The 15867-nt window shown below is 43.2% G+C and overlaps 2 protein-coding genes across 2 annotated transcripts in view; both read left to right on the top strand.

Moving 5' to 3' along the window:
• Nucleotides 1-15867, top strand: part of VPS26B (VPS26 retromer complex component B) — a 188144-nt gene that overhangs the window by 58456 nt on the left and 113821 nt on the right. The gene's annotated exons all lie outside the window — the stretch shown is intronic.
• Nucleotides 1-15867, top strand: part of GLB1L2 (galactosidase beta 1 like 2) — a 50387-nt gene that overhangs the window by 4045 nt on the left and 30475 nt on the right. Inside the window, exon 2 of the mRNA XM_075280043.1 lies at nt 14617-14814. Coding sequence (XP_075136144.1) covers nt 14617-14814 — 198 coding nt within the window. The remainder of the gene's footprint in view (nt 1-14616; nt 14815-15867) is intronic.

The raw sequence follows: 15867 nt of genomic DNA, 5'->3' as shown, positions 1-15867 counted from the left end.
TTTCTCCAGCCCCCACCAGTCCTGAGCAGTCAATGCTTCTAGTTTTGGCACCTCATATACTATGTAGACTCAGGCAGGAGCAGACAAGGGGTGTGACTCTGAGCTCTGACACTGGTTGCCTCTGATTGGAGCCCTTAGCCACACCCCCTGCCTGACACTGCCCTTATAACATTACAGAGCTTAAATAGCACATCAGGCACCAAAACTAACTGCACTTGTTGCTCAGGAGTGGTGAGGGCTAGAGAAAAAATTCCAACTGTGCTGTAATCAGTAAAGTGGCCCTTTTTAACATAAACTAATAATGAATTGGTGGGTTTGGTGAAAGGATTTTCTATAAAGACCCAACATGCCAGGGAAAGGTCAAACCATTTGCATTGTTTCTTTTTGACATATTTCACATACAGTATTCTCTCGGACTAGTTGCGTGGTGGCTGCAGACACAAGGTGCTGTTTTGTGGAGAGGTTTGCGGCAGGTGCCTTCCCCTCCCCCACCTTCTAGTTCCCTTATTTGATGACTTTTTGTTTGCTAGAGTATTTTTCCAGAAAGCAGTATCCAGCGTGCAGTACAAGCTCTGCGGCATCTGTCATGTCTCTTTGCAGAGCGCTTACCTCCCTAGAGGACACACAGACTGATCTTTCCACCAGAGACGTTCTCAGACCTCCTGCTACCGCTATAATGACATCCCCGGGAATAAGAGTTTTTACCTTGCGATTGCTTCACTCACTCACATCACTCCCTCAGAGGAGCAGATAACACACCGCCACTATTATCTCCATCTGCAGAAGAAGCTGCTATATGGCTTCATATTATACAGTTTCTATACAGTGTATATTTATAAAGAGTGATCCCAGGGGTCTCAGTACATTGCAGCACCACTGACTGGTAATGTTACACCTGATATATTCTACTCATCTCACTTTTGTATGGATTGGTATTATTCTACAAACACAAGTAATTCTCCAGCTGAGGAGGGACTATGCTTTTGTTCATCCTGAGCTTCCTAGTTCCTGAATAGAATATGCAAACTACAATACCCCAACTACAAAGGTGGACTTTGAGCAGGTGGTCATGTGTCTACATAACAATGTACATTAATTTGCCTTTGAAAGTCTGTGGAGAACTTGGTCACTTGTGCTATGGGTTAGGGGATTCCGGTGTCAATATTGGTTGGCACCCAACATCTATCATCTTAATGGTAGATTAAGATGATTCAGAAGACACTATATCAAAGGATAAAAAGACCATTTTCTTTATCCTTCTTTAGTTCTAGGCATCGTGTTTGGCAGGGACTTTCATAGCTTGATTCATCCTGAGCTTCCTGGTTCATGAAAAGATGTGTAGTAGACATGAGAGAGAATTGCAATAGGTTATATTAATGAATGGTTTGCTAGAATGTGCTAAATATGATGACCTTCTCTATTCAGCCGTCACACACTCCCTGTGTTGGGTGGATGAAGGGGCACATCACATCATACAATCCTTCCCTTTGTCTTGTGATCCTTCTCATCTTCAGGGAGACGTCCCCGTGTGGCTCCTGGCAGCGCTCATTACATCCACAGTTCCGGTGCTCAAACCAATATCGGAAACTTTTAATGAAAATGTATAAACTTTACAGGAAGATGTATAAAAGCCTATTTAGAGCTGCAGTTATATATAAACCTCGCTGTCACCCACACTGGGTATGAGTCACCCAAGTCTCATTTAATGAAATGTGCAATTACAAGGCATAGACCAGAACAGGGCAGACCCTTCCATCTATGAAATCTGCCGTAAGACCGGATGGTGTCACACATGCGTCACAGGCCACTTCTTATTCAACACAATCTAATCAGAGTCATCTGTCTGGATCTGCTGTAGATCTCGGTTTCCTGCTTTTCTTAGGGATGCAAAATGAACTACTTAAAGGGTCATTCCACTCTTTAGCTGCATACTGTGCACGTAAACCGAATGTGAAAGTCATGATAAGGCCCGGTTCACATCTGGGTTCGGTGAGTCTGCTTGGAGACCCTAAGAACGGAAACCTTTTCGCATAAAAGGAAACTCACAGACCCCATAGACTATAATGGTTTCCGCATGTAAGAGAAAAGGTGCTGCTTGCATGACTTTTCTGTCCTCATATTTCATGCAGGTAGGGAACAGAATGTGAACCTTGCCATAGATCTGGTCTTTTCTTGGTAGGGGTAGGTGTACAGAACTGACAACTGCACAAGGAGGCTTTGTTTCTCAGAGCAGTTGTCAATTCTACTCTCTCCTGTAGGAATAATTTTAAGTAGGGCTCCCTCCGCCTAGACAGAACCCTCCCATGCCTGTAGAGGTGTCACCTTGCTGCAAAGCCTCTTTTGCCTTTGGCTGTGCAAGTCTATAGAATATAAAGTTAAAGGATAAATACAATCATAAAACAATTTTTCTAAAAATGAATAGTACGGGGGAGTATAAGAAACTTTGTTATATATCTTATTAAACAAATCCGTTTCCTCATTCACTTATTAGGCTTCACTTATTTTCTCCTTCTTATTCTCTGCTCATGCTCAGACTCTTATCTGTAACAGCACCTATACTCATAGTCTATTAGCAGTGCAGAATTTACCATGGTTGCCCCAATCTTTAAAGGGCAGTCCCAGTAAATATTTATCCCCGGAAAAACGGGTGGCTTTTTTTCTTTTGCAACCATCTGCTACTTATCAGATTGTTCCAATAGGTAACATTTTACTTAGCAATCTATGATCCTGCTCCGGCCAACATTCAGCGTCAGGTATTGTGTCCAGTCGTTGTTCACCGTCTGGTTGTAATAAGTATTGGCAGGCTGGCGCTGAGGAATAGGCCCTATCTGGGATCTGGAAGTAGAGGGCATTACCTATTACAATAATCCGGAAGGTACAGGCCCATTGTCACTGTCTGGGGGCCAATAAAGGGTGGGTTATAGTGTGTGGGGACCACTAAAGGGGCATTATACTGTGTGCAGAACACTAAGGGGGCTTAACACTGTGTAAGGACTACCATTGTTACTGTCCATTGCTCTCATCTGTTGAAGGATAAGAGCAGTGCACATTCATGGTAATTGGGTGATTGATGTGGACAGAACCTCTTCTGTCTGGTTTCCATCTGCATTTACTCTCATGTTAAGAAATCTCATGGAACCTTACTTTTGTTGTGTTTTTTACTTTTCTGATGGAAGAAAAGTTTTTTTCTTCTGCTACAACAATATACAAACCAGATGGAAGAAAGTGTCCATCATGGAAACCGCCTTTGTGATCCAAGTCTGAGATGGTTCTGTCTGCATCTGTCACTTTAGTACAGTCTATGTCCATTGCTCTCATGCTATGATAGTTGAGAGCAACGTACATGTATAATGAATGTCCCATGAAATATGAAGGGGTGCAGCATAGGGTTTCTGGCATTTTATTTGAGAAGAATACAATACAAGGTAAGTAAGACAAAAGGATTTACATGGTTATATGGAGTCTACCACCAACAAAATTGCTACCAAACCACTTAGGTGCTGTTGTAAGGCTGGTAAATAAAATGGCGGACATATTTTCTTGTTTTAAAATACAATCTTCCTGCATTTTCTTTTGTGGTCGCCACCTAGTGACACACCCAAACCAGAAAGACTGACTTTCCTTAGGTCGCTTATATGCCTTAGCGTTCACGTGCGGTGAAGAATTCTGCCATAAGAAGACACCAGAGTAGCAGGACCGGATCGTGCTAGGAGACACCGGACCACCCGGACAACCTTGAGCGTAACTAAACTTTCCAACTTTTGATTTTCTAACAGCATTTAGGTCACTAATAAATTTGGTAATATAGTTTGTTAACACATTTTAGCTCTTATTTTGTGAAATCCTGCACTTCTTTATTCTTGCATTTGCTTCTCTGTTGAGAGCTGTCTTCTCACTGTGTACAGCGTACGGGGCCGTTGAAATAAAGAGAAAATGAGGATGGGAGAAGGGCACTTCAAACTGTTATATCTTAGACATTATAAAATGTAGAAACTTGCTTTTATTATCATATGAAAGAGGAGATTCTCTTCTTTTATAGGAGGCTAAGTTCTCATACAAGTTCAGCCTGTATAATAATACGTTTCACACTTCTCACTGTTCATGAACTGTGACAATATGGCCTCTTTGTTATGTTCTCATATAATGTTTGACCGTCATTGAGCTACTCACTTTCAGACTACTTTCCTCTGTGCCCCCTTGCGTCGCTGCTTTGACCAGTTACCGTTAACCGTATCTATAGCAGCATACAAGTGGATTAGAAGTGGTTTTGGTGGTGGTAAACTCCCTTTTAGCTGCACGTATGACCCAAATTCAGTATATGTCCTGGAAAAGTTGTGGAGCCACTTTCGGGAGAATAACAGATTAGCAAACCATCAAAATTGATCCCAGTCTTCAGATACTGTGATCAGCAGATCCTACCAACATAATGTTTATCAGAAAGCCCGGCCATTTTAAAGGGGTTGTTCCATCTCAAGGATCCTATCTATACTGGTAGCTTATGTAAATTGAACGCTTTCTTTAAATATATTGCTTTAGAAATGCTGCTTTGTTTGCCTGCTATGTGAACTTATTCCTCCCATTGTTTACACAGCATTGCTTATTAACCACGGACCTTTAGGACAACTGACGTCACTCACTCACTGCTCTTGCTGGCAAGGCAATCCATTCAGCTAATTGAAGTTTACTGATAAAGCCAAGTCTGTTATCTCTCTATTTAAACACACAGATAACACTTCTGTACAAGCATCTGCATATTATCTTATCTGCATAAGTGTTGTGAGACTTCTAAGGCCATTCTTCAAGCTGGGAGGGGAGGGGGGAGAAATACAGGAAGAGACTGCAGGCAGCCTGCTGAGACAATGAGATGGGAAAACCTCTTTAAGGGCCAGTTCACACGGAGTTTACGGGCCCACATTCTGGCATGTATACACATGTCAGAATGTGAGCGCTCAAAACAGATCCCATTCATTTCAATGGGTCTTGGTCTTCGGTGTCGGTCGGGGGTGGGGACCCATGTCAAAAGTTCGCCACGGGGGCCCCGCCATTCCTAGTTACGCCACTGATTGGAAATATTCCAATGGACATACCCAGCCCTGTCTGGTACCAAAACTTCACACTTTCATCATCGACACACCAAGTTAGCTGCATACTATGCAATGAAAAGTGATGTTTGTTTCTGTACTGATGTAAATGGCTCAATTTGTCTTGAATATTGTTAGGCTATTTCTTGCAGGATTATAATAAAATTATTATATTACTATACATATAGTATATAGTAGCAAAAGTATTTTATTGAGACTTTAAGTGATAGAACAATACAAACTTGCAGATAATTGTGAAGTGTAAGGAAAATGATACAGAGTTTTCACAATATTAATCAAATACAAATTTGAAAAGTGTGATGGGCAAAAGTATTTGGCCCCCCTGTACTCTGATACCCCTAAATAAAATCCAGTGCACACAATTGCCTTCAGAAGTCACTTCATTAGTTAATAGAGTCCAGCTGTATATAATCCAGTCTCAGTATAAATAAAACTGTTCTGTGAAGGCCTCAGTGGTTTGTTAGAAATAGAGATGAGCAAATATACTCAATTGAATACCTTTGCTGCATAGCTCCCGCTGCAAAAACACTTCCGGGACTTCAAATTTTTACTGCCCCCCCACCTTCCCTGCCGCCGGGAGCTATGCGGCCGAGGTATTCGATCGAGTATATTCGCTCATCTCTATTAGAGAACACCAGTGAACAAACAGCATCATGAAGTTATTTACTGACAGGTTCTGCAATGTTCTTATATACTGTTTACTTCTAGAGATGAGCGAGTAGTATTCGATCGAGTAGGTATTCGATCAAATACTACATTATTCGAAATACTCGTACTCGATTGAGTACCACTTGCTATTCAAATGGAAAAATTCGATTCAGAACCAGCGTTGATTCGCCGAATGCTATACAGTCGGCCAATCAACGCTGGTTCTTCTCCTACCTTTAGAAGTCTTCTCCATGCAGCTTCCCCGCGGTGTCTTCCGGCTCTGAATTCACTCTGCCAGGCATCGGGCCTGGGCAGAGCCGACTGCGCATGCCCGCACTAAACGAAAATGGCCGCTTTGACTGGCAGAGTGAATTCAGAGCCGGAAGATGCCACGGGGATGCTGCACAGAGAGGACTTCTCGGAGGATCCAGCCCGACCCTCACTCGTGGACTTGGTAAGTTCAATTTGATCGAATGTTGCCTACCCCGAAACGAGCATTTTTCCCCCCATAGAGTATAATAGGGTTCGATATTCGATTCGAGTAGTCAAACATTGAGGGGCTACTCGAAACGAATATCGAATATTTCACTGTTCGCTCATCTCTATTTACTTCCTCAATTCACTTCATGATTCCTACTTACTGTCAGTGAATGGTAACACTTGTATACAAGCCCGATGCACTGAATTTTATTCCCTATCCACAGGAAAGGTGTCACATACTGGTTGGTGGAAGCGAGACCACTGGGAAGCCCACCGATCATGAGACCAAGGAGAATTCACTGTCCATAGAACTGCTAAAGATAGTCACGTACAGTGCTTGGCTGTTTCCCACAGTGCCATATGGAATGAAAAGAGTGGCCAATGTTCCATTCGGACAGGGTAGTGGGACCCCTCTTATCGTGATTGTGGGGGGTTCCAGTGGTCGGACACCCCCAATCTAGCTTGTTATTCCCTATCCTGTCTATAGGGAATAACGTTAAAAACTAATCCTTTTCATACTTCTCACAGCTAAAGGTTTGTTCCAATTGCATGCAGTCCGTAGTAAATATACGAAGCACATTGTACTCCTATTGCAATGGAAATGTCATCCCATGAACTACTCTCTGTGTGGTTATGGTCTGTCAGCACCAGGGCTGGTCTTGTTAGAAAACCTGCTTTTGGGTAACATGATAAAGTGACAAAAGATATGTTTTTTGTACTATACCATTGACCTAAACCTTAGAGGCATTTTATTGACCTGAACCTTGGAGGCATTTTTACTTAAAGGGCCTTGCCTGTCTTGTTCAAATACCCTATTCTACAACAATAAAGTGGGGTGTTATGTTTACTCTATATTAGTAGAGAATGGCTACCAAGAGAATGTCTAGCTCTGGAGGACGAAGCAGGGCAATACATTACATAAACAATCCATTTGTTTCATTGAAAAGTATGTACACTTTGTGGCCTTAGTCCTATGTATGCACATACGGTAGGGCCCAAGAGGTAGGGAGTGCCAATTGGATTTCAAAACACAAATTTTGCTTGCAGATATTTTAGGCCCATTGCACATTCGAATAAGATTTGAGTTACCAAAGCAATTGAAAACCCCCATAAATGACACCATTTTATAAACTAGACCCCTTAAAGGGGTATTCCCATCACGCTTGTTCACCAACCTGCAGGCTGTGTGCTCTCTTCACTTCCTGGTTTTCTCGGCACATTGGTGGGCGGTGTTTCACTTGCTCTGCTATCTGCTATGTTTGCAGTCAGTAATGAAGGATTGGTTGTAAATGAATTACCACAGTATGAAGCTGATGTAGAGGCTGATGTAGCAGAGCTGGATTTGAGTCAGTTTGTAATACATACAGAGGTACCAGACTCCCTATCTCAGCCCTTATCAGCCAAATTCAGTTAAACCGACTGATAAGTGGAAGAGCAGGAGATAAAGAGCTCAGAAACCCCGGAGCTCTCACCTCCCCTCCTCCCCTATCTGAGGAGCTCCATTGCTTGTCTGTGGCAGAGACATACACAGCTCAGTGCTGTTCCCAGCACTCAGCCCCTCCCTCCCCCCCCTGAGAGCAGGCAGCTATTTCACTTGGGGACTGAGCAGATAAGCTCAAAACGGCCTGTGGTCATAGCAACGCAGTGTAAACAATGAAGTGAATAAATTAAGATAGCGGCCAAACAAAGCAGTTTTGATAAAGCAATGTATTTAAGAAAAGTCTTATATCCACATAAACTAGAAGTATAGATAGGATCCTTGTGATGGGACAACCCCTTTAAGGTATTCATTGAGGGGTATAGTGAGTACTTTGACCCCATAGGTTTAGAGAAAATTTTCACCAAACAAAAAAAAAAATCATATTTTTTTTTTACACAAAAGAGTCATTTTATAGGCAGTTTTTTTGCACATAAGATAAGATAAGATAATCCTTTAATAGTCCCACCTTGGGGAAATTTCAGCGTGTTACAGCAGCATAGTAGTACAGATACAGGATAATACACAGTAATATGTTACAGACGTAGACACAGATAAGCTGAGAAGAGAAGATATACTAGGAGTCCATGGCAGCTAAGGAAAAACAGAAGAGAAAGAGGAAGACCTCATGGTCATCCTCATAATCATTAGTTCTCTGTGCGGAGAGCTCTTCGTTTGGTCTGATGTAGATTATACAGCCTGGTCGCAGTTGGAAGGAAGGACCTGCGATAGCGCTCCTTCTCACACTTGGGGTGAAGCAGACGGTCGCTTACAGTGCTGCCAAGTCCCATCAGGGTCCCATACATGGGGTGGGATTTATTCTCCCGCATGGAGGTCACCACAGACAGTATCCTTCTGTCACCCACCACCTGTACTGGGTCCAAGGGGCTCCCCAGGACAGAGCTGGCCCTCCTGATCAGCCTGTCAAGTCTATTTCTGTCCCTGGTTGATATACTGCTTCCCCAGCAGGCCACACCGAAAAAGATGGCTGAGGCAACCACAGAGTTGAAGAAGGCCCTAAGAAGTGTCCCCCGGACTCCGAAGGCCCTCAGCCTCCTGAGCAGGTAGAGTCTGCTGTGGCCCTTTCTGTGCAGCGCCTCCAGGTGATCAGCCCAGTCTAGTTTATTATTGAGGAGCACGCCCAGGTACTTATAGGTCCTGACTATCTCAATACATGTTCCTTGGATCTCCACCGGGGTCGGAGCACCTCTCCGTTTACTAAAGTCCACCACCATCTCCTTGGTCTTCCCAGCATTAATGCTGAGCTGGTTCTGCTGGCACCATTCAACAAAATCCTGGTTTAAGTCTCTGTATTCCCTATCATCGCCATCAGTGATAAGGCCGACTATAGCAGAGTCATCGGAGTACTTCTGTAAGTAACAGCTGGATGAGTTGTGCCTGAAGTCAGCAGTGTACAGTGTGAAGAGGAATGGGGCAAGAACTGTACCTTGAGGTGCCCCCGTACTACAGATCACAGTGTCAGACACACAGTCCTGGGCTCTCACATACTGAGGGCGGTTTGTCAGGTAGTCTAGGATCCAGTTGGACAGGTGATGGTCCACACCACCAAGGTTCAGCTTCTCCCTCAGTAGCCCTGGCTGAATGGTGTTGAACGCACTGGAGAAATCAAAGAACATTATTCTCACAGTGTTCCCGGGTTTCTCCAGGTGAGAGAGAGCTCTATGAAGAAGGTGGATGATGGCATCATCTACCCCAATGCCTGGCCGGTAGGCAAACTGGAGGGGGTCCAGAGCGGAGCTCACTAGGGGGCGTAGGTGTGTCAGGACCAGTCTCTCTAGGACCTTCATCAGGTGTGATTGAACATGTATGACACTGGTGTATCCCGGATAACGGACTTAATGCCATATGTTGGTATAAACTGCTGTTTGGGCACAGAAGGGAAGGAGCGCTATTTTGATTTTTAGAGGACAGTTTGGTTTTTGGACATCATGCCACTTTTGCAAAGCCCCTGAATTGCCCATAAAGTGGAATCCGCAGACATGTCACCCCATTTTGGACACTACCCCACTGATGGGATTTATCAACTCATGAGTGTTGCATTTATTTAGTTTCCAGAAATGAAATCGCAGCTGATAATGAAAAGTCAAAGGGGCTCTATCAGCAAAATTATGCTAATAGAGCCCCACATATGCGTGAATAGCCTTTAAAAAGGCTATTCAGGCACCGTAAATATATTATATTATATATATATATATATATATATATTATATTATATTATATTAAATCTCGGTCCCGTTTTTAAATAAAAGCATTAAAACATATATGCAAAACTTACCGAACGTGCACCATGGGCGGGGATAAACGATGCGACGTCAGCTTCGGGCACGCCTACCTCTTCTGTCTTCTTGTAGTAACGCCCTCTAGTTCCGTGTCTTCCGGATTCTTCTCTTCAAATCCTGCGCCTGCGTAGTAGCGCTTCCCTCCGAAGCGCTACTGCGCAGGCTCTCGCCATTTTACTTAATGGCAGTTCGCGAGTGAGCCTGCGCAGTAGCGCTTCGGAGGGAAGCGCTACTACGCAGGCGCGGGATTTGAAGAGAAGAAGAAGAAGTCGGAAGACGACACAGAACCAGAGGGCGTTACTAAAAGAAGACAGAAGAGGCAGGCGTGCCCGAAGCTGACGTCACATCGTTTATCCCCGCCCATGGTGCACGTTCGGTAAATTTTGCATATATGTTTTAATGCTTTTATTTAAAAACGGGACCGGGGGTTAATATAAGATTTACGGTGCCTGAATAGCCTTTTTAAAGGCTATTCACGCAAATGTGGGGCTCTATTAGCATAATTTTGCTGATAGAGCCCCTTTAAAAATGAAATTTTTCCAATTTGCCATTTCAGTGTCCGATATGTTGTGCCCAACTTATGTGAGCAGAGATACACACTCCAAAAACTGGTAAGCGGGTATCCCGGGCACAACAGCTTTTAGAGCGTTCATCTCATACAAGTTGGGCACAACATATTACACACTGAAATGACGTATTCCTGGAAAAATTGTCATTTTCACCTCTCACAATCAGCTTCGTATTCATTTATGGATAATAAGTTATAGCAACACTTGGGGGTTAAAAATGCTCTATGTACCCCTGGATGAATCCTTCAGGGTGTAGTTTCCAAAATAAGGTCTCATATCAGGGGATTCCACTTTACTGGCGTTTCATCTCTGCAAAAGTGTCATGGCATCCAAAAACCAAACTGTCGGTGCTCCATAAACCCAGTAACGCTTCTTCCCTTCTGTGTCCAGCTGTGCCCCAATATCAGTTTATACCCACACATAACATTACGTCCGTTATCCGGTGTACACCAGTGTCATACATGTGTCATACATGTGGCAAAAACTGCAGTTTGGGCACACAGCAGGGCGCAGAAGGGAAGGAGTGCGATGCAGCTTTTGGAGTACAGATTCAGATGTTTGGTATCTGGTCGCCATGTCATGTTTGTAGAGCCTGTAAGGTACCAGAAAAGTGGATTCTCCAAAGGAGTGACCCCATTTTGAAAACTGCACCCCTCATAGAATTTATCAGGGGGTGTAGTGAGTATTAGTATCCCAGACGTGTCTGCACAGCGGATGGTGAAGAGGAAATATATAAGCGGTGCGGAGGACATTGCAAACACCGAATTTCCTACTATGTCCCAGTAGCTCCTATAATTGGGGGAGTCACTCTGGGGGTCACTTCTAGTATATTTTCCCTCATAAGCTGTAAATCTGGGGTGTCCCCTGATATCCGCTTGCTCAGCTTATACATTCCCTTCTTGCCGCTGCCAGTTGTGTTCTAATGATTTGGCGATTTTTAGGGTTTTTTGTCTTCAGATTGCTAGATGCTATATTTTCTTTATTTTTCCGGTGACGTGGCTATGTAAGAGCTTGTTGTTTGTGGGATGAGATGTATTTTGTAATGACACCATTTTTAGGTGCCTACAACTTACTGAATACATTTTATTAACTCTTTCTTGCTGGATTAAAAAAAAAAAAAAATTACCTTTTTAATTTTACGCCATGCAGCATACAGTATAAGTAACATGTGGCCTTTATTCTGCGGGTCGGTACGATTACAGCGATACCTCATTTATATTATTTTTTATGAGATACTAATTCTGCAGAACAGAAGAACATTTGAGGACATAAATCAATGTTTTTTTGCATTGCCATCTTCTGAGAGGTGTAAAATTTGTATTTTTCGGTTGACAGTGTTGGTTGGGGGCTTATTTTTCGTGGAACAACCTGTGCTTTTTATTGGTACTGTTGTGGGGTGCGTGTGACTTTTTGATCACTTTTTATAGCATATTTTTTCAGGGTTTTTTTTTCCGACGTTCACCGTGTACATTAAATATTGTTTCAGTTTTGTTGTTACGGATGCGGCGATACCAAATATGCATTGTTTTTTATTAATTTTTAGGTTTTTTTTTTAATATAATTCACTTTCTTTAGAAAAAAGGGAATTTTAGGGGCTTTATAACTATTAATTTTTTTCAAATACTTTATTTTCGCTTGTTTTTTCACTTTTTCGTGTGTCCCTTTAGGACTTCATTGTTGAATCAATATTATACACTGGGAGATACAGGCTGCACATGTCTCCCAGTGTATAACAGGAAGTCAAGCTGTGCAGACACACAACTTGACTTCCTCCGTGCCGGCAGGATCAACCAGGTATGTTGGGGAATCAAGCAGCCTGGGGTCACTGGCCAGACCCCAGTCTGCATAGTGCACATACCAGCACCCCCGATCTCGCCGCGGGAGGCGCCGGGGATCCTGGCAACATCACAGAACCCTTTGTTAAACCTTCCCCATCGAAGCTCATCTCCGATGGGGGGTTACAGAGCAGGGTGTTAGCTGTCAGATACAGCTAACACCTGCTCCATTACGTCGGCACTTAAAGGGAAAACCTTCCCTGACTGCCCGATATAATGTTACTATAGGGCAGTCAGGAAGGACCTGTCAGTGCCGACATAATCTTACTATGGGCCGGTCGTTAAGGTTAATGTGACCTTCTAAGTAATCTTTCCTGGAGATAAGTACCTGTACCATTAATAGTATAAGGTGGATATATGCCTTAAATAGTAAGTTCTCCTCTCAAGTTCGCAGGGGAGCGGTTTAACCAATATTCACCCTCTACATGTGGTTTGGCAGAGATACCACCTCGGCACAGTGTGTCATGTTTAGAGTTTATGGTTGGGATGGTTGTTTTACCTGCTATGCTATATTTGCATGTGTTGCGATGTATGTCGTAAGTACATCCTACTTTAACTGGTGCAGGTTAGCGCATGTTCCAAGTTCTAGAAGTTGGATCACACAATGGCTCTGGATAGGCAAAACTGTGTTGTGCCTATGTGTTGCACCCCAGGAGTGCACTGAATGTTACATCCCACTGGCATTAGAGGTGCCCAGGCTACCCTGAGCAGGAAATTGCCCCATTCCCAATTTTGAGAGTAGTAGTTGGATAGTATGCTTGAAGAGTAGCATCTTGCTGCTAGGAGAATAGCAAGCAGAATAAAAGGCCTGGAAGAGAGCTTTCTTCTAAATTGTCAGCAGGTCCCTGGAACTAGGGCATCACCAACACCCTAAGTAGCCAAATAATGGGTTTATATCCCCTACAACAGTGGATTTGTGGTGTCTGTCACTGAGGTTTGGAGAACTGTTTGCTGATCCCAATGTTCTACCACTTGTGCCATCTTGTCTACTGTAATAAGAACATCGATACAGTAAAGAACTTCACAGTGAACACCCCATTGTTTACAGTGCGAATCCTTGTTTTGCTGGTAGGAAGTTCCATGAGGCAACCTGTAAGGGGTCGGTGGAGTAGTGGTGTTGGCGGTAGCCTGGTGAGCACCACATTGTTCCCATCTCCTGGTGAAGGAGGCAAACCTTTTCTCTTTTGGTTGGGGACTTACGGTTTATTAGGGCCATAAACTTTTTCTCCAATCCAGTGGTTAGTGACCTGTGAATCTATAACTCTCAGGATGCCAGGACAGATCAGGTCAGTTCTGCACCAGTCGCACAGGGCAAAGAGACTGTATACACTAGTACCTGAGAGTATATGAAATGTGATGGCCGTTAAATATATTCTATTGAGTTTATTCAGAAGCATCTGTATGGCTGCCATACAAAACACTTCTCCCTCCCAGACCTCGGGCTGCCAGCTATTGTCAGAGACAGATGGTACAGACATAAGAAAATGACATATACAGTATACCTGAATGATAGATGTATAGGACATCTGAGGGCATGTCCTTATAAATATTAGACTGTCTCACTAAGGAAGTCCATCTGAGCAAGCAAAGCTGCAGTGTAAAGAATATGGGGGTAGGAGGTAGAGCACCAATCTGAGTTTTGTGATAAGACAGAAGGTGAATATTAAACTATGTTAGACTTCAATAGATATGTTGGAGTCACTGGTCATACACAGCACTACTGGAGCAAAGCTTTGGTGTAAAGGGAGAAGCATTCTCCTTACTTTTCCTGCCATGTTATAGGTCTAATATATAGGAATAGAGTGTCATCCTTTCCTTTGGCTTGTGCTACCCTGCTAATACTCACAGCCTTGAACATTGACTTCCAAGATAAGAAAAATAATGAGCAGTGCAGAGTTCTTGTTCCTTTTCTCCAGTTACAGGCTGGTGAGGAGCCCCAGGATACAGTAAGGACTGTATGGTATATCTTGTATATGTAGGGAGCTCTCATTATATATCTTGTATATTCAGACTTCTCTTATATGTTATTGAATGTAATACATATAAGCATACATGCACAGCGTCAGGAGAAGAGTGGACCGGGAGGTCACAGACATATTCACATAATGGAAGGAGCAAGGTTTCCAACTGCACAGAGTATTGAAGGTTAAATTGTGCATGAACCAGTCCATATGTGACCCCTAACTAGTTTCTTCTCACCCACAGGCCTCACCTCCAGGATTCCTTCTCCTTCAGGATGTGGAGCCGCCATAAAGGCCTACAAGCCGAGAATGGACAGTTCTTGCTGGAGGGGGAGCCACTGAGGATTCTGGGGGGTTCTATGCACTATTTTCGAGTTCCCAAAGAATACTGGAAGGATCGCATGATTAAGATGAAGGCCTGTGGGCTGAACACACTCACAACGTAGGTATCACTTTGACTGTCCATGTTCACTACAGCAGTTTGTATATCTTTTTTGCTTGGAATTGTAAGTGTGCCTTCATTTGGACATTTCCTATCCACATCTCCTCAATGTCCACTTCTATTGTCATTTAAGAACCCTCCAGAATTTCATTTCTGGAGTGGTAGGATGAAGCCTGCACCAAATATATCTGACAGCCCCCCCCCCCCCCCCCCCGGGCCAGCTCACTAAATGTTTTAAATCTCTTTAAATCTTTAAAATCTCTTTAAGCAAATACATGAAATAAATGAAAAATAAGATTAACATCCAAAATCGCCCATGGCCTGAAAAAATTGAGATTTTATTTTTAGGCAAAAATTGCCCAGGCCTAAATTTGTACCCTTACCTTGTCCTAGCTTGGCAGTATGATACACTTCCAGTTTCCCTCTGGAACAGACAGTAGTTATATCCCTGCTGTTACTAAAGCCACAACCTTCCACGGAGCGGATTCCAAATCTGTGGCAGGTTCCACCCTGAATCTGCTTCCAGTTGTTTTCAATGGGAGACAGAGATCGCAGCAGGACGCAGAAAATAAAAAATCAGGTGGTGACCTTGTGTCTAGGCATGAGCTGCTTTTATGTCTTGAAGCAAGTGTATAATATGGCAGCAGTACACCCTTAGACCAAGGCCATATGTTGCGTTAACTGCAGCTTTTTTAGGAGATTTTGTTGCGTTTTTTTTAAACCAAATCCAGGAATGGCTACGAAAGGAATGGGAAATATATAGGAAGTTCTTATACTTCTACTTTTGCTCAATCCACTCCTGGCTTTGGCTTAAAAAAAGGCAACAAAATCTGCACCAAAAAAAGCTGCGTTTCCATAACTTAGGTCCTTAGCCTAAAGTGGACTTTTGTTCATTTCAACAAGGCTGGACAGGTTTGAATGAATTTATTCAACATAAAGATCAGATTGAGTAACGATCATCCCCCAATGTGTGCATACCATGCTGAGCCCTCTGTGTATATGAAAGCTGGCCATAGGGTCAAGCCCCCCCTGTGGTGGCTAGCGAAAAAAATT

This window comes from Leptodactylus fuscus, chromosome 6 (genome assembly GCF_031893055.1).
Source record: "Leptodactylus fuscus isolate aLepFus1 chromosome 6, aLepFus1.hap2, whole genome shotgun sequence".
In the NCBI taxonomy this organism is placed as follows: Eukaryota; Metazoa; Chordata; class Amphibia; order Anura; family Leptodactylidae; genus Leptodactylus; species Leptodactylus fuscus.
Note: the sequence above shows the minus strand (reverse complement) of the source record. Positions and strands in the feature narration are given on the sequence as shown.